The sequence below is a fragment of the Hippocampus zosterae genome, chromosome 6, assembly GCF_025434085.1.
Source record: "Hippocampus zosterae strain Florida chromosome 6, ASM2543408v3, whole genome shotgun sequence".
NCBI classification, from domain to species: domain Eukaryota; kingdom Metazoa; phylum Chordata; class Actinopteri; order Syngnathiformes; family Syngnathidae; genus Hippocampus; species Hippocampus zosterae.
The window spans coordinates 10,183,979-10,201,815 of record NC_067456.1 but is presented as its reverse complement, the minus strand read 5'-3'; the positions used below and the strand labels follow the sequence as shown (position 1 = coordinate 10,201,815).

Below are 17,837 nucleotides of genomic sequence, written 5' to 3'. Positions count from 1 at the left end.
TTGGGGTAAGGTTGGTGAAATAGGTGATATTAGAGTGACATTTTACAAGAATGGCCCCGACGAGCCAGTTCATATGAAGGCCCGATCCCACTGTTCAGCAAGACTTTTCGACAAAAGTTATTTTGAACATGTACAAAATTCCCTTGCGCCAAGAAAAGTACAGACGAATCATCTGGCAACCGTTAGAACGTTTTGCGATCTTGAACGAATCCTGACACGAACGCAACAATCGCCGCCATTGGAAAATGCTTCCCAATTGTTCACCGCTCTAGTGAGAATTTAAACATTGTTGGCCATTTTTACGCCATTTCTGTCTCGTCTCGAAAGTAAAACGCCAGGACAAATGTTATTGCACCCACAACACATTTATTTATTCATCGTCAAAATAATGGTAATCAAGAACATGATATCAAAGCGCTAGATAATAGGATTATAAAGTAAAGTACAAGGTATGAAAGGGCATCAATATGGCCTTGGCCTTCACACAACGATCCTGGTAATGTCTGTTTTTGTAAACAAACTCGAATCTCCCTTGGCTACAATAAGATTTTGCTGAAGTAAGTTTGCAGGGGTGCCTTGCTGACCAAAAAAGTCTAATTCTTAAAGAAGACCTTCCCATGAAGTAAATGAGAAGAATTTAATCAGGTCCGAACTATTCCGCAGTGGGAGAGTACCGTCCGCACCTGAAGCCTGACAAGTGAGCATCGCACTTGATGCTATATGAAAAGTAAAGGACTCCTTTGCGCAGCTGACAGCTCAAAGAACGAGTTCCTTGCTCGGGAAAGACGATACAAACGCCGGCCTGGTCGTTGTAAAGAACATCTCTGTCCCAGACTTCAAACCTCAACTCCTGCCCGACTTCCACCGAGCTGAAGTAATAGCTCGCGTTCCAGACCGGGTTGTTGTCGTCCATCACCGTTCCCGTCTCCTCGTACATGCCGTTGTAGAAAATCTTCACGTAGGCGTCCGTTTTGGTGAAGGTGTCGGCCTTGAGGCCAGCGGCTCTGTGGATTTCCAGTTTGAGCGAGCCACGGCCGGCCCGCAGGGGGCAGCAGTTGTGGTCCAAGTTGGGGTTTGGCGAGCAGCTCTTGAAACCCAGCTGGTCCTCTTGAAGCTTGTTCTCCCGGATATACTCTGAGATGATTTCCCTTAGATTTGCGCTGAGCTGAGTGTCCTCCACCAGATGGTGCAAGGGGAAAATCCCATAGGACACCACATCTGGGTTGTCTTGGAGGCTGTTCATCCAGCTGTGGTAGGCGTCGGAGGGGTCCTGCTGGTAAAGGATGTCCGGAAAGTATTTCTCCCCGCCAATGACCTCGAACTTATGAGTCATGAAGCCTTGGTAGAAGCCCATGCTCATGTTGCCCTTCATGAGCCCGTCACACTTGTTGGAGAAGGAAGCGTTGGCAGGGAGGAATCCCAAAGCCATGCGCAGTTCGGCATTCAGGCACTTTTTGATCTCCGTCTCGGTAAAGCCCTTCAAGGTGGCCAGGCAGGTCCGAAAGGCCGTGATTCGCCTCACTTTCCCACCAAGTTGAACCTCGGAGATGGAATTGAACAAAGTTGAGTCGCCGCATGATTCCCGCGAGCAAAGCCACCGAGTGTACGCGCTTGTCGGCACCTGACCTGGTAAATGTAATGCGTTCCGTAGGTGTCGATGAGCCGTCTGTACAGGGCTCTGTCGTGGCTTGTCACGAGGTCCCGCGGGAGTCTGTTTAGATGCTTGGTGAACTCTGTGCTCAGTTGCGGGTGGTCGGCCAGTCTGTAGCTGAAACAAAAAGAGCAATAGGAGGTTAACATTCCCGAGAATGGCTGTTTTGGTCCCCATGGGTAGTGCATTATGGAATTCTTTCAGTCTTGTTTTTTCATGTTGTATGAAAAAAAATATATGTGTATATGTGTGTACACAGTGATCCCTTGCTACTTTGCGGTTCACTTATCGCGGTTTTAGTGCATTGCGGGTTTTTCAGATACTCATCCCCCAAAAAATAAAATTGCGAAAATGCCGCAAAAGGTGAGTCACATAGAGCAACATATACAGTACTACATGTTTATGTTTACTGTATTTTGTTATTTATACACTAACCTAACTCATACATCTTATGATAAGATCATCTTTATTTGTCCTACATTGGGGAAATTTGCAGTCTAATTTGGGGGGGGGGCAAAGTTTTGCATGCACAAAATAATTGTGTATAAAATCTCATACATGTATGTATAAATATTTGTATATAGCATTAAGTAATGTTAATTACTACAAACATTTCCTTCTGGATGCATGCATACCATTAAATTTGGCCTTGTAAATATTATATATACTCTTACACATGGACATATACCTGTATGGGGGGCTTACCTACTTTGCGGATTTTCCTCTTCCGCAAGAGGTTCTGGTCCCCAATAACCGCGATAAGCGAGGAATCACTCTGTACATATAAGATACTTTTTTCTTGACTGTAGTCTACAGTGCTGCAGTTCAGTCAATTTTCAGTCAACACCCGACCGTGTGCTGCTTGTAGTTCTACATCAAATGATAATGTCGTATTGGCTTTTGTCACTCTTGTGTAGAGAAATCCAGCAAAGACTTGCAGTTGAAGCATTGAATCATTTTAGCCCTAAGCTTAGCAGTTCAACGTAACTTCCACCCCGTTGATGACGTGGTCGGTGTCCATTCCTTTACCTGTAGTACGTGCAGCTGATTTCGTGTATGGCGAAAGTGGCCTTGTCCACGCTGTGCTGCGAACGAGCGAACTTGGCCAAATCTGAGCGGCTCCCTCCCAGCACTACCTTGCCATACGTATCGAGGCTCAAACCCACGCTCCAGTTGTTGTTCACCAGTGAGTTGGAGCTGCGCAACAGAGAGTCCACAGAGTGGTGGAGGGCACTCGAAAGCTGCTTGCTGCAACGGCTGAAGGGGCGCCAGTCAAGCACAGCAGCAGGGAGCCTCTGAATCTGAGGATGGATTTGGAGGGGGGGGGTCAGTTTGAAACGAACCACTTCATGTCGAGCGTAGAATCACCAGTCATCACCTGTCCTTTGTGGAAGCGGTTTGGGCACAGTGTGCACGTGTGGTTCTCAGCCAGCTGACCCTTGACGTTAATGACATACGCCCCCGTCCGTCGCAACCGCACCACATCGAAACCCTCCCCGGCCAGGTTATAGCCGGGTACAAAGGGTGCTTTCTCGCACTGTGTCGCCGAGCCAAGGCGACACGCCCGGATCGTGCCCGTCTCCAGGATGGCTGGCAATGCCAACAGCAATGAGACAAAGCGACTTCTCGGCAATCCCGGCATGGTGACCTAGTTGTCTCTTGAATTGGTATTCAGTGAAGTGTCTGGAAACATGCAACACATTCGCTTTTAGGCATTCCAGATTGAACAGATGGAGTTTTTAATCCGACCACAGATGTTGTTGAAAACATGTTTTCAATGTTTTTCAAGACATGATACTTAAAGGGAAAGTCAGCACTTACCTAGGATTGGGTCTCGAGCTTAATGTTGTTGTTTTTTTTTTCCTCCTATGGTCGAAAGGATGCAGAAATTCCCCTTAAGAGATTTTGCTTTGTCTTCGAAACCTCGACGGCTTCAAGCACCAAAGGGACAGCGTAAGCGCTCGGTCCTGCTGCAGACTGGCAGTGAATCTGTTTAGCGGCTCACCTTTTGTCTGCGATTCACTGTTTGAAAAACACCAAGGAGGGAATTCATGGCTCAGGGCTTTTCTTGTCTGTCTGTATTTTTTTTGCTCTCTCGCTCTTGCTCTCTCAACCGCTTAAGGCTGTTCCAATTTCCTCAGCATGAGCCGGTTTGTTTTCATGTTCAAGATCGCATTCTATTCCCTCCCAACCCGGCGGGGGGATGGTGAGTCTTTTATTCTCATGGGAGCAAGATGCACAACCAGACATTTACTGGAAATGGATGTGTGCGTGCAAGGGGATTGTCTCGTGGGTTTTTGTATGTGCGCTTTTGTGCATACAGCGTCTAAGCCTGCCTCTCTGTGTGCTGATAGCCTTACCATAACATTGAGGTCACTTCTGCCAATGTCTATTTTTGCATGAGGATAGAATGTCAGTGTTTTTTGGGGTCACGAAACGCACAGGAAGTTTTAAAAAAAGGCTCTCCGTTGCAAGGCGGCGGCTTCTCCGGCAAAATGGTACTTGCGGTGTTCAGCTTGTCATTTCCAGGGTGCGGTCTTCAAAATAGAGCGTCCGTTTTTCATTCATGCATACGTGGACAGTGTGAATTACTCCCAAAATAGATATGCTTGATCAAACTTTAAACGCGCTGCAGCATGTAACATTTCTTGGATCCTGTCGCGCTGGTTAACTTTTGTCAATCTTTGTTTTTCGGTGGCCCTTCATGATTTTGAATTGTACATATGAAACATAAATGCAACCCCATCTCAAATGACCTTTATTGCATTAAATTATCATCAATGTATTTTACGAAATGTGTTTACATTTCAGTCTGTTTTTTTTAATTACATATTCACACATCGCATACATTTTTGTTACAAGTTCAGCTTGTTAGAGGTTTAAAAGTGTACATATTTGTTCCCACAGTACTATCAACTATCAGTGTCACATGGTTAACTCACAATTAGCGGTCATCGTTTTCTGCCGATCTTGTCACCCAAAAATAATAACCATCTAACCACTGGTACAAAGAAAGTGAGTGGTGAGAAGATGAGTGAGATGTGTGACATAGTTCTATAAATGTTCTATACCAGGGGTGTCAAACTCATTTTTGTCGTGCGCCACAATTTAGTAACCGTTATCCTTGGAGGGCCGTTATGACTGAAACCAAATTTTTAAAGTCAATAATAACGGTTTTATTCAACTCTTGTTTGTTACTGGCGCTTATAAATAAAATGTATTATTATTAATGAGGGTTTTGGTTACAAGAAAATGCTCACAATATGTCATTTATGAGAATGTTAAAATTAGGTCGAGATTTTAGCAAGCATCGTGGAAGGTGACATTTTAATTTGCTTTTGCGGGCCACATAAAATGATGTGGCGGGCCAAATCTGGCCCCCGGGCCTTGAGTTTGTCACATGGATTCTAGACGAAAACAAAAGGATTCAATGAAGGCTGCCAGGGGGAATGCGGTTTCTAAATTGCGCACCTCTCCAAGAAAAAAAAAAACACTGAAGATGAAGAAAGCATGCTTTAATTTGTTTTACATTGAGTGAAAGTGAAGTACAAAAAAAAAAAGGTTTATGTCAGGAAAAAGTAAACAGTCATATTTATTATGACCGTATTTCTTTATGTGGTACAATACTGGACCGTCCTAATTTTCGTCTTCTAAAAACATGTTACTTAAAATGCAAGTGTTTTTTTTTTGTTTTTTTACTGCTCACAAACAAATTAAACTTGTAAATTAAGGTGCCATTGAACATTCAAATGCAATTTTTACTCTCTTGCTTCCTCGTGCATACCATTTCAAGCCTACATGCTCCATGATTAAACATTTGAATCGTGCAATTACATTATTCGTCAGCAAAAATGGAAAGCTGTCAGACCACATTCGTCACCTTTCTGGAGAATTCAATTGCTCTCTCGCAGAATCGCTCGCTCCTCTTCATCACCCGCTTGTCGTATTTCCACATAACTTCTCCTTAAGGTCATGCCAGACAGCTTTTGTCTTCTTTTAAGCAAGACCACGACTCCCACGACGAGCAGGGCCATCATGGCTAACACGCCAAATGCTACCCCTGCCTTTTCTCCGTCGGACATCCGACTCTGTTTCGGGTTGAACTTTCTTAAAATCTCCTGAATGTCGTCGGGGTCCGCCAGTTTCCATGACTTTGTGTTTCCGACTCGTACCCAGCTGCTATCGCCCTCTGTCATCACCATCACCGTGTTGGTGGCTTTTACGGTAACCAGCGGCGCCCTCGTGAAAGGAGGGAGGTGGATCGGAAGCAGCTGCCCGCCTGTGAATAATCCCGATTGGACACAGTAAAGGATTTCACAGCCGTCGCTGACAGCAGCGAGGTGTTGACTGAACTTCGCGGGGCAGCGACGTTGTTGCCCCGCCAAGGGGTTGTTTGACTCACAGCTGAAGAGACCCGCGAACGGTACAGCGTATTTGGTGCCGGTTTCAAAATCCTTACTCAAACAGATCACTTGACCGTCGGAGAGGAACTTTAGAGGCAAAAAGGTTTCTGGGCAGGTTTTAGAGTTGGTGATGGGGTTCAGGAGCGAGGGGCTATACATCCCTCCGAAGAGATACCCGGAGTTTTCCGGCGCATTGCCGCTAACCGAACACCAATAGGTGTTTATGCGAGCAGAGCGGACGTACGAGTTGTCCCCGCACACTTGACGATGGCAGTGGAACAAATGAAAGGTCCCGCATCGGTACGTCTCGTCGTGACATTCGCGCACGGAGTAAGCTTGCTGTCTCACCTCTGATCTCAGTAACGTCTGCGAGTAAGGCGGCCGACAGGAAAAATCACCCGTGTCTGGATTTTTCTGGGCCAGGGAGTCACACAGCGGGCCTGTATTTTGGGAGATGGGAATACACTCTTGGTAGACGCCGCCGAAACTGAGGTTTGTTGCGGGGCCGTCGCACGAAGCGTCGTCGACGTTGGCTTGGAAGTTGAAGTTGTGCGAGTTGACGTCGACGCAGCCGGGGCGAGTGTTGATCATGTAATAGCGCTCGATGGCTTTGGTCAGCGATTTGGCGACTTTGTGAACAGTAGGTTGTGGCAGATCAGGGATGGTGTTGGCATTGATGAAGTAGGGCAGGGCTAATCCTAAACGATCAATCGCAACCAGGTTGTTTCTGGTACTTTCCTGCCACTTTTGCAGAGTGATGCCCGGGTAGAAAGGTATCCCGCCGTGACTTTGAATGAGAGAATACTGAATGTTTGCCTGATATGTCTGCAATGACGAGCTCTGCTGGGCACTTTGGCTGCTTATGTCAAATTTCAGTTTGTCAAAAAAGTTTAAGCCGGCCGAGGCTTTGATGGCAGAACCTTCCGATGCACCGTCCGACACGTAAGAGGAACGCAGGTAGTCCTCCTCCAGCAACGTTGCCCCAGCGTCAACACTGGTGATCACATGGGTGCCGTAGTCCAACACCATCTTCTCTGAGAGGTAGTTTGCGTTCCTTGTTTGGTTGTTTTCAATGGCATCAGCTATCTCCTTGGCTTGCTGAGCAAAACGTGAATCGAGATTGAAGTCCGGATAAGCCTTCACTGTGTAGAGGAGGTTACGAACCTGAGAATGAAATGAAACGCATTTAAGTGTTAGCTGTTGAAGCCTTTCATTTGCAGGGTCATGTTGAGCAATTGTTAGGTGTCCTGTTCTCCTTTCAGAACACGAAATGAATGATGGGGAGGACTGATTGAACACCGGTTATAATCAAACATGCAAATGCATCATACACCTGTTGTGATATTTGCTGTTCACCTCCTTGTTAGAGAATCGCAAGTTGTGCAAAAAAAAAAAACTTTTTTGGGCAAGGGTATAGTCTATTACCGTGGTGTCAATCATGCGGCCCCCGAGGAGGTTCGATCAGGCCCGCAGGATAATTAAAAAAATGTATAAAAGACACGGAATTATTTTTTTTACTAAGGTGCAATTTGTGGATTGTCCGCTAGGGGTCACACTGTTTCCTCTTTCGTTTGTAAAGTGTAGGCAGGGATTAAATTTAGATTTTATATCGACTGGTGTAAATTGTCCAGTGGTTAGCACGTCGGCTTCACAGTGCAGAGGTACCGGGTTCGATTCCAGCTCCGGCCTCCCTGTGTGGAGTTTGCATGTTCTCCCCGGGCCTGCGTGGGTTTTCTCCGGGTGCTCCGGTTTCCTCCCACATTCCAAAAATTTGCATGGCAGGCTGATTGAACACTCTAAATTGTCCCTAGGTGTGGGTGTGAGCGTGGATGGTGGTTCGTTTCTGTGTGCCCTGCGATTGGCTGGCAACCAATTCAGGGTGTCCCCCGCCTACTGCCCGAAGACTGCTGGGATAGGCTCCAGCACCCCCCGCGACCCTAGTGAGGATCAAGCGGCTCGGAAGATGAATGAATGAATGAATGAATGGTGTAAATTGTTGAAAAAAATCCTTTCTTTATCAATCTCGTTTAATCTTAAAATTCATGACTATATTTTTCAATGCCAATTGCAATGCATTTATGTGAATGATAAAAGTAAATTGCACATTTGTCCAAGGAAATCTAAGGTGTTTCATGAAAGGTTAGGTAAAAGGTATGTTCATTAAATTTCAACATTTTCCTCATGTTCTTGTGCTTCACTATACCAAAACAAAGGAAAGATGTGATATTTTAGTTATTTATAGCAGAGTATGGTATCATTTTAATGATCTGGCCCACTTGACATCTACCGAGGCCGTATGCGGCCCACAATGTGAAATGAGTTTGACACCCCTGTTATATTCCAGTATATTCATAGCTCATTGCGTATATTAAATTACTCTTGAGAGTAGCGGTACACCTGATAGTTAAGGTGTTTGATTGATGTTCATATTATAAAGTGGCCCTTGGGCAACTTTCTCCCCAGTAGGGGGCCCTTGACCCCAAATGTTTGACCACCCCTGAACTAAAAGGTTCAGGGGTGCACCATCACAAAATAAAAATCAATACGAGCTAGTCAACTGATTTTACCTTCAGATGTAGCATTTTAGGCAGATATTTGTGATTTATTTCCTCCCGCCCCTCTTTTATAATGTGGCTATTTTCGCACAAGATTTTCAACTTTCAACATGTCCCAAAAAAAAAAACTCACTTGCACTCTGGTTGTGGTTGAAGAGTCCTGGACCTGATGTATTTTCATCCTTTGGTTCTCAGAGGAGAATTTACCATTCAGCATAGAAAAGAATGATGCCTCAACATTTATGCCGAAAGACGTCGAGCTTCGCTGCTCCTGCCAGGAGCTGATGATCTCAGAGTTGGTCTCCACTCCCGTCTCCTTGTGGGGTATGACAAACACTTCATCTGGAATGAAGTAGAGCCCATCTTCGGTGGTCTGGCAATGCAAATAGCTGAGGTTCATGACCCGACCCATATCTATGTTCCGGAGGTTATCCCAGCCTCCGCCAGGTAGAACTTCTAACGCTGTGACGGAGAGGTTAGTGGAAGCTCGACATTGTCGTAGCCAGTTGGTCGGACGTCTGATAGGAACTGACAAGCAAACGTGAAGGAGAGAGAGAGCCAGGAGGGTCGCAGGTGCCCTCATCTTGAATGTGTCCAGAGTGTTGGCAAAGACTGCTGAATTAAAGGTTCAACAGTTCCTCCCTGTCTCATCACATGACCTTGATAAGGAACTTGTTGGTGGGGAAACGGTGTCTGTGATTTAAGTTTCGCTTTTGCTGAGCTTGTCTGTTACCTCCGAGTATCAACACTGTATCTGACTGATAACACATATTTTATTAGTCTAGCTTTAAAAGTTGTATTTGACAAACTCTTTAAAAAAACTATGCCATAATGTTAGTTGCTAAATCTGTGTTTGATGGTAAATCCTTTCTGAAGGTGTGACTCAACATCGGGTAAAATGCAGAAGGACCCACCGTATCAGTGCTGATAAACGGATTAGCAGGTCGGTAATCCACAGTGCATATTTCATGTTGGATAACGTTTATATTATTCACATGCAGGCTTCGTCTTATCAAAGACCATAACAAAAGAGAAGTGCTTTCATTTCTCTTTTTCAATTTCACTTCTTTAAGGGGAACAAGGGGAAGCACACGTGTCACATGATCTTATGCTCCCGTTCAATTTTCCCCAATGAGTCACCGGACAAACTTGTCCAGGCCTGAATGTGAAAACCCAAGATGCTTACCGGTACACAGGTTGGCCAAAGAAAGTCACCATTATTGCTTCACCCGAACTGATTCTGATGGTTCTTTTCCTGTAAGATGGATGACCAGTTACAATCTGTGTTGCCCGACAAACACAACACGGAAACAGACCTCCTTAATATCACCAATGACCAATAACCTTTGTCCTCGATCCTCTCTATCCCCATCTCACCTGACTTGAAATCACCTATAATACCATCACCACCGAGAACTGGAGAAAATGTCATCAGTTCATCGAACAAAAACTGCCCTCTTCCCAAGGGTGTCCCCCAAAGTTCCGTTCTATGACCACTCTTCATCTTGTACTCGTCCTTTGGTCTCAAATTCAACTGCTGCTGCCGTTCCCTCCGTCCTAACTGGCCGTGTCTTCTTTTAAAATCCCAACTGTGACAAAACTGCCACCCGGAGCTTCACCCTCCAGTGGACCAACCTCCACCCACATGAGAAACCTTCATCAGAAGTGACAATCAATCACTTCTTTGACCATGACGTGAAACACATGACAGCCTTCTTTTACTTCGAGAACATCTCTTCCCCTTCGTCTCATACGTAACATTTTCACTTCATTTCATATGGACTGTTGAAACAGTCTACCAACAGAAATGATGTCCAATTCTTGACCATGTTATCTATGTTCTACACAACCTACCCTTTCTTCAGAGAAACAATTTCAGATTCTAATCTGTCTTGACCTAAAAATCTGGACACATCCTACTTTGAACTCACACCCACACACATCCTCCTCTCTGCACATCAAGTGCCCACAATCAATACACAGAAGAAAGTCTGGAAGACCTGTGTAAACTTCACTCTATAAATTTACTCCACCTAAATGAATGAATGCAAAGCATTTTATTAAAAACATTTTTCAAAAATTGTCATGACAAAAGTCAATAGAAGAATTAGTCTTGGACTAATCATTTGGAACACTGGTACATAAAAAGAATAATATGTTGTCATGTACAGGGTGCCCTAAAATATGTACTCAATTTTTAACTGGCCATGATGCTTGTAAATCTTTTTTTCCTTAAGGTCAGTTCATTTTTTAAAATTCCATTACCTTGAATGAAATGCAATTTTCTTTAAATTAGTGCTTTGGGCATGTATCTGTCAATAAACAGGACCACCCTCTATGAAGGAATAATTATGTATTTTAGATTTAGTTATCATACATTTGCATATTAATAATGGTGAATTGATTATGCTTGCAATGACAACTTATGCGCTTAATAAATATGCGCTCATACTTATAGAGAATGCATAGTGCACTGTGTGACAGTTAGGGGACACAACCACCTTTCTGAAAATGTGGTTGGAAAGAGATAAGGTAATAAGACAAAATAAGAGCAAGGATGGACGTGGATGTAGCCGTCATCAACACCAGCTGCAATTTACTTGGTGTTTTTGTCATGATCACTCTGACAATTAATATTCAATGTTATGCAACCCAAAATGAAAAAGGTACCAATGACTGCTTGCTTGCAAAGCCTTTTCTGTAATTTGAACATTGCAGTCAGCCCAGTACTGTAGTCCTTTCTGACCCCAGTAACCCGTTACCAAATGTACCCACTAGGTGGCGGTGGCGGCTTCAATGTCAGTCTGAGAATCACAAGTGCGGGGAAACTGATCTCCACCGCGTGTGCGTGTACTTAAATTTTTTTCTCCTCATGGCTTTGACCAGCCCACTCATCAACCACGAAAAAAGCCAGCCAAATGTATTTCAGATAGTCCCCGTGCTTACGTGTATTTTAACAAGGCTCACCGAAGAATCTAATTTGTCCATTGGTGTGAGTGTAAAATTGATTGTACGATATCCCATCGGCCACTCCTCGTGTTTCAATTACCTCGAAGGGAATATTTCAGAGTTAAATGAGTTTTATTTTTGTTCTCAACATGGACAGTAAGGAAAGAAGTGCTGAGACAGCAGTATTATTAGTTCCTATTACAGAAGGAAAGATAGCATAGACACTATTGCTTTATAAATACATAGTCCATGTGGTTCTTCGGATGCCGTGGATCATTTCAACATCCTTCCGCTCATCCTAACCCTCCTCCTGCGGACTTTGGCGGGCTTGGAGCGTTTACGTCGGACCCTCCTGATTCTTTTCGGCGTCTTCCTTCTCGGGGCTCTTCTCCTCCTCGCGGTCGACCTTTTTCTCGCAGGGGTGGCCCTCCTGCGTCTTCTCCTGGAGCGACTCCTCCTGGCCCTCCCCCCTTGGGCCTTTCTCTTCTTCCCCCTTCCCCTCCTCCTCCTCCTCTTGCTCCTCCTCGGCCCCCTCGTGGCTTTCCTTCTGCGACCCCTGGGCGGTTTGGGGTTGAGCTTGAAGGAACCCGAAACCCCTTTGCCCCGGGTGCGCACGATGACTTTTTTGGCGACCAACCTGCGCAGAGCGAGGCGGATCCTGGCTCGGTTCCGGGTCACGTCGTAGCCGCTCACCTTTAGCACCTTCTTGAGGGCCACCAGGGACACGCCGCGTGAGCCCCCGTAGGAGGAGATGGCGTTCAGGATGAGGATAGACACGGTGGGGGCGGCCCTCTTTCTCGATCTCCGCGGAGATATGAGCGCAAGTGACACCGACATTGTGGGATGCGCCTGCGTTCTGATAAAGTACGTTCAGATACAAACACGAGCCTTGAGAGTGATGTCTCAATTAAAACTGCGCGGGGTTTTTTTTGTTTACTTTTTTTTCCGTTTCGTTTTGTTTGAAGTCCTGATGAGAACCGTGTCGTGTGACCGCCAACCTATGTGTCTTCTCCAACTCAACTCTCCTGTGCTCACGCGCTCGTGGGCTGCTAACTGCATTTGCAAAAGCATTTCATAAGGTTTAATGGGGTTCATTTGTCTCTGTACGTGAGAGTTTGAGAGAGATTTGACCCTTTAGTACAAAGCCTGATGCGCAATTACGCAACTGACACGCGTCAGGTATGAATTGAGGAGTCGTAATGTTCAACATGTCATGTGTCATCGCCATTATGACATCGTTACACATCTAATTAATCAGTTGTCATTACAGGCGATTCAATTGAATGTGGCGTTAATGTGTGCACTGGCATTGTACGTTTGCACAGCAATGCGAAGCGTATTTTTAATAAAATGCTTTGGATCCACGCCTGCTGAGGTCTATATTCATTTGTCAAACGCCAACACTTTTTTAAATTTTCGTGTTTGCGCAAACTGATGGTTATTTTAGTTTGATTGATCGAACCCGAAAACCCTGCAAATTCAGTTTGTGTCAGCAGTGGTGTCATCACGCTTCTCCTGCATTATCGTTTAATAAATTCTGACGTGTTCAAAGAACTATACCTATTCACGTGGACCACACTGGACCCGTTGTTGGAAAAAAACGCTCTACAATGAACAATTTGTGTTTCAGTCCATTTGACCTTCATTTGCACATTTTTAAAATGTGGTTAAACTGACGTATATTATTTACGAGAAGAGAATTATATCAGTTTACCACATTGTGCAACCAACAGAGGCTCAAGTCGAGCATACGTCAATAGTTCTTAAACTTTTACACCATGCAAGTACCATCTAAAAACAAAATGCTATCGTGACCAGCATTAAAATACACTCGCATTATTAAAATGTTTTTCAATTAGTCTTATTTAAAACGTGATAGAGGCTTAGTGTGGTCCTGAATGTGTGTGTGTGTGTGTGTATATATATATATACACACGTTATACATACATTTTACACACTGTATTCCGCTTGAATGTAAGAAAGTAAAACAGCAATCAAAATGTAATGCACTGGAATGTCATAAAAATTAAAAAAAGGAGTTCTTAAAGATTAAACGCACGTATTGAACTTAAGATAAACTGACCTGAATGGAAAATTTAAAAAAAGACATTATGCACAGTTCCTTTTATAGACCACTAGAGGGAGCTTGCATACTATTGTATACTACAAATGGTACTGGTTTGCCTTGCGTGAAAGCAGAGATGGAAAAATTTGGAATGACTTTGAAGAGACTTGAAGTGGAAGTCACCCCCAAAGTTTTCTGTTCAATTTACTATGTGCCTTCACTCGGCTAAACACAGCATTCTGATCCAGATTGTGTTTGTGGGATTTGAGTTAAGCAGCAAAATCCACCCGTTTTTGTCCATCTGTAGGTGCGGCCATTTTGCCTCTCTCTGACTCCTCAAAATGGCAGTTGCTCAGGGCTCAGCCAACGTCCAGTCATGGCTCACCTGTTATCTGAAACTGAGACATCATGAGTAGATACCTGAGCATCTGTGATGTTATTTCCAGTTGATAGCAAGTGGGAAAACGTGAAAGAAGAACACCGATATGTGCTTTGTGCATTTTTTTGTTGGTAAACGTGTGCTTTTTTTACCTACTGGATTGAGTGAGAGTTTACCAGCCTGCTCCATTCCGACATTTTCATCAGTTGGCGTGATTGGTCAAAATAATTTTTTCGTCGATGTGCTGCAACCAAACCCAGGTAGAGGGCCCAGGCATGAAGGCATTTTTGAATATTCTGCCACCTACTGATGAAAGGAAAAATATGTTTTATTGCTTAATATTTTCCTCGAACGAGTTAACCACATTTAACTCAAATTTTCTAAGAACTGTGTTAACATTTAAAACATACTAAAACACAAGCTTTATTGGTTTTCCCCAAAAGCCCTTGTCGTGGCGATGCAAGAAAACACGACTGTTTTTGCGGGCCTAAAGTAAACATAGCTAAAAACTCATGAAACTTTGCACACAAATCAGGCTATGAAAAAAAAATCTATTTTCCAAAGGGATATTGTGCAATTTTCAATGAATGGCTCAGTCGCACCCCGACAAATTCTTAACGAAACTGCCCAAATCCGCCATTTAAAAAAAAAAAAGTAATTTCCTTTCAAATGTTGCCTCATTTTCCCACCTTTTAAAATTCCACATTCGAGTGATGTAGTTCAAATTTTGGTTGGTTAATCTAAAGATATTGCAAATTAAATTATGTAAAGCTCTTCATTACATCACACTTTGCCAAGAAAACAAAGTTTGTTTTGAAGTCAAGTCAAGTCAACAGTATTTATAGAGCACTTTCGAACAGCCATTGCTGCATACAAAGTTCTGTACATGGAGCGATTTAACATACACAATAAACAGTAAGACGAATCGGTAATAAAGGCGGTGGAAAGCACCAAGCAGTAAAATCAAGAACAAATCTAAGTCATGCTGAGTCGAACGCCAAAGAATACAAGTGAGTTTTGAGGAGGTCTTTAAAGATGGGCAGCGAGGAGGCTTGCCGAATGTTCAGTGGGAGGTCATTCCAGAGAGAGGGACCAGCAACAGAAAAGGCTCAATCCCCTCTGAGTCTCAGTTTAGTTCTTGGTACTTCTAACAATTTAATATAGACTGGTCCACAGACCTGAGGCGCCGGGCAGGTGTGTAGGGGCGGATGAGCTCAGAGAGGTAAGGTGGCGCGAGATTATTCAGAGATTTGAAAACAAAGAGGAGGATCTTGAAAATAACTCTAAAATGAATGGGGAGCCAGTGAAGGGATGCCAGAGTGGGAGTTATGTGCTCCTCTTACGAGTACCGGTCAAGAGGCGAGCAGCGGCATTCTGGACCAGCTGAAGGCGCATAATGGAGGACTGGCTGACTCCAAAGTAAAGAGAATTGCAGTAATCGAGCCGGGATGTGACAAAGGCATGAATTACTGTCTCAAAGTGTTCATGTGAGAGGAGAGGTTTTATTTTGGCCAGCTGTCTAAGGTGAAAGAAGCTGGATTTAACAACGGCACCAATTTGCCGATCGAGTTTGAAAATCACTGTCCAGTTTAAGGCCCAAGTTTGAGACCGTTGATTTCAGATAAGGAGACAGGGGGCCCAAGTCTACAGGATGGACTATACAAGGGCCACTGGGACCAAACAATATCACCTGTCTTCTTTTCGTTGCAGTTCAAGAAATGAAGGCCTAAAAGTGCACCAAAACTTATGAGAAATGTGGTTCATTGCTAGCAGTGGAGGCCAGGCCATTTTGATTTCAAGCTATACTCATGCAGATAATTTATGCGGCATCAGATACTGTGTATAAGGGATTCATTTCAATTGGGTTTGCAAATGTGAGAGTAGTTAAACTGTTTCAATGACCTTTCACATGCCCAGTCAACAAAGATTGGGGACATCCCATGATTAAAATCCCCAAGCAGGCATGGAAAAACTCTAAATAGCAAATTTTGTGTAAAAAGACGAAACCTTGAGAAAGAACCACAGATGAAGGTCTAACCCAGGAGTGCCCATTAGGTAGATCCTGATCTACCGGTAGATCTAAGACAGGTCCCAAGTACCGGTAGATCCGAGGACTGTAGAGAAGAATAAAAACAACCATTTGTGTGTCTTTGTACATGTTGGTAATATATTTTTTGTGTTAATATACACTCCACACTAATCAGTCTCATTTTCACCAAAAAAAAATATTTAAAAAATAAAATAAAGCAGGTAAATCTTAAATTTCTGTGTGTGTGCGTGCGTGTGCCGGTAAGGGTAGATCCCGTGCGGTTAGTTGATCAAAAAGTAGATCTTTGATCCAAAAAGTTTGGGCACCCCTGGTCTAACCATATGTGAAAACTCATTAAGTGTTGCATATACAGACTTGTAAAAAAAAATCCATGTTCACTCCAGTATGCCATTGTGCCTTGGCGGCATTGTTCAGGAAAAAAGCCAAAAATAAGCAAAAATTGGGTTTTCTCCATATTTTATTGTTCACACGCTACATCATAGAATATAAATGGAAAGGAAATGGTAACAGGTTGCTATAAAATGACAGTCTCAGTAGATTTAAAGAATAAATATTCCAAGAAGAGTAAACTGTAGGCACTGCAAAATATACAAAATGTCAGATTACGAGTCCATCCGAGAGCTTTTTAATACGCGCTCCTCCTCCTTCTCCTTCTCCTCCTGCGGGTCCTCCTGGTGGACCTGGCCCTTCTCCTGCGTCTGTATCTCCTTCTCCTGATTCTCCTCGGCCTTCTCCTCCTCCTACTTCTCCTCCTCCTCCTCCTCCTCCTGACGGAGGACCTCCTTCTCCTCCTCCTCCTCACGGAAGTCCTCCTTCTCCTCCTTCTCCTCCTCCTCCTCACAGACAATCTCCTTCTCCTCCTTCTCCTCACAGACATCAACCTCCTTCTTCTCCTTCTCCTCACAGACATCCTCCTCCTCCTCCTCCTCCGCAAGGACATCCTCCTCCTCCTCCTTCTCCTTCTCCTCCTTCTCCTGGAGGGGGCCCTCCTTCGTCTCCTCCTGCTTCGGCCCCTCCTCCTCCTTCTCCTCCTTCTCCTCCTCCGCCTCCTCCTCCCCCTGTATCGCCTTCTTCGTCTCCTCCGTCGCCTTCCCACTCTCCGCCTCCTCCTTCTCCTGCGCCTCCTCGCTCTGTAGCGATTGATCCGGAAGACTCCGCGTCCCCCGGCGCCCCTGCCGCGCACGACGTACTTTCTGGCCACCAGGCGGCGCAGCGCGAGGCGGATCCGTCCTTTGTTGCGCACCACGTCGTAACCATTGGCTTTAAGGACCCTCTTGAGGCCGACCAGGGTCATGCCGCCCGGACCCCCGTAAGAGGAGATGGCGTTCATGATGAGATTGGACACCAGCGGTCCACCTCTCTTCCCGGATCTCCTCCTCGGGGATTTGCGTGCAAGAGACATGGTGCCCTGTTCGCTCTAGAGTTTTGAGTTGAGGCCGTGAGTCTGACTGATGGCTCGACACTTGTGTCAATGTGTTGAGTCTTCATCAAGTCCTCATGGGTACCTCGGAAGGTGACACCCGAGACCATACCTCAGCTCTCAAATTTCTACAGTTCCGCCCTCCTTTAATTTGAACACAATAAACCGTTCAATGGATTTGAAAAAGAGACGATTCATAGTTTTAGCGGGAATTTGGACCCTCTGTACGTTCGGTTTTAGAGACATTCAAGCTTTGGGGTCAAAGTGTGATGCGGAATTACGCACAGGACACCGGGTGACGTGTCATTTGCGCCCACGTCATCATAGTTACGACATAGTTCTGTAATGTGTCTGATAGACAACAA

General features: G+C 44.6%; 4 protein-coding genes across 4 annotated transcripts; all 4 read right to left on the bottom strand.

The window, feature by feature from the left end:
* Positions 1-78: 78 nt before the first annotated feature.
* prf1.5 (perforin 1.5) lies at positions 79-3,944 on the bottom strand. Its single transcript, XM_052068640.1, has 5 exons — positions 3,473-3,944; positions 3,030-3,334; positions 2,681-2,952; positions 1,627-1,768; positions 79-1,540 (listed from the first exon to the last, which is right to left on the bottom strand). The coding sequence occupies exons 2-5, from the start codon at positions 3,291-3,293 to the stop codon at positions 653-655; spliced, it is 1,566 nt and encodes a 521-aa protein (XP_051924600.1). The 5' UTR covers positions 3,294-3,334; positions 3,473-3,944; the 3' UTR covers positions 79-652.
* Positions 3,945-5,151: 1,207 nt separating this feature from the next.
* LOC127602480 (macrophage-expressed gene 1 protein-like) lies at positions 5,152-9,294 on the bottom strand. Its single transcript, XM_052068625.1, has 2 exons — positions 8,743-9,294; positions 5,152-7,218 (listed from the first exon to the last, which is right to left on the bottom strand). Exons 1-2 carry the CDS (start codon positions 9,190-9,192, stop codon positions 5,545-5,547), a joined length of 2,124 nt encoding a protein of 707 aa, XP_051924585.1. The 5' UTR covers positions 9,193-9,294; the 3' UTR covers positions 5,152-5,544.
* A 2,377-nt stretch (positions 9,295-11,671) lies between these two features.
* LOC127602504 (protamine-like protein) lies at positions 11,672-12,395 on the bottom strand. The gene has a single exon (XM_052068662.1). The coding sequence runs from the start codon at positions 12,393-12,395 to the stop codon at positions 11,832-11,834; it is 564 nt and encodes a 187-aa protein (XP_051924622.1). The 3' UTR covers positions 11,672-11,831.
* Positions 12,396-16,491: 4,096 nt separating this feature from the next.
* LOC127602498 (protamine-like protein) lies at positions 16,492-17,637 on the bottom strand. The gene has a single exon (XM_052068653.1). The coding sequence runs from the start codon at positions 17,452-17,454 to the stop codon at positions 16,678-16,680; it is 777 nt and encodes a 258-aa protein (XP_051924613.1). The 5' UTR covers positions 17,455-17,637; the 3' UTR covers positions 16,492-16,677.
* Positions 17,638-17,837: the final 200 nt, after the last annotated feature.

Excerpts from the sequence above, each read along its gene's own strand:
- LOC127602480 (XM_052068625.1), bottom strand. The coding sequence starts at position 9,192 with ATGAGGGCACCTGCGACCCTCCTGGCTCTCTCTCTCCTTCACGTTTGC. Across the intron at positions 7,219-8,742 it reads CAACCACAACCAGAGTGCAA|GTTCGTAACCTCCTCTACAC; the intron begins GTGAGTTTTTTT and ends TTTCATTCTCAG.
- LOC127602498 (XM_052068653.1), bottom strand. The coding sequence starts at position 17,454 with ATGTCTCTTGCACGCAAATCCCCGAGGAGGAGATCCGGGAAGAGAGGT.
- LOC127602504 (XM_052068662.1), bottom strand. The coding sequence starts at position 12,395 with ATGTCGGTGTCACTTGCGCTCATATCTCCGCGGAGATCGAGAAAGAGG.
- prf1.5 (XM_052068640.1), bottom strand. The coding sequence starts at position 3,293 with ATGCCGGGATTGCCGAGAAGTCGCTTTGTCTCATTGCTGTTGGCATTG. Across the intron at positions 1,769-2,680 it reads ATCAGCTGCACGTACTACAG|CTACAGACTGGCCGACCACC; the intron begins GTAAAGGAATGG and ends TTTTTGTTTCAG. Across the intron at positions 1,541-1,626 it reads GAACGCATTACATTTACCAG|GTTCAACTTGGTGGGAAAGT; the intron begins GTCAGGTGCCGA and ends TCCATCTCCGAG.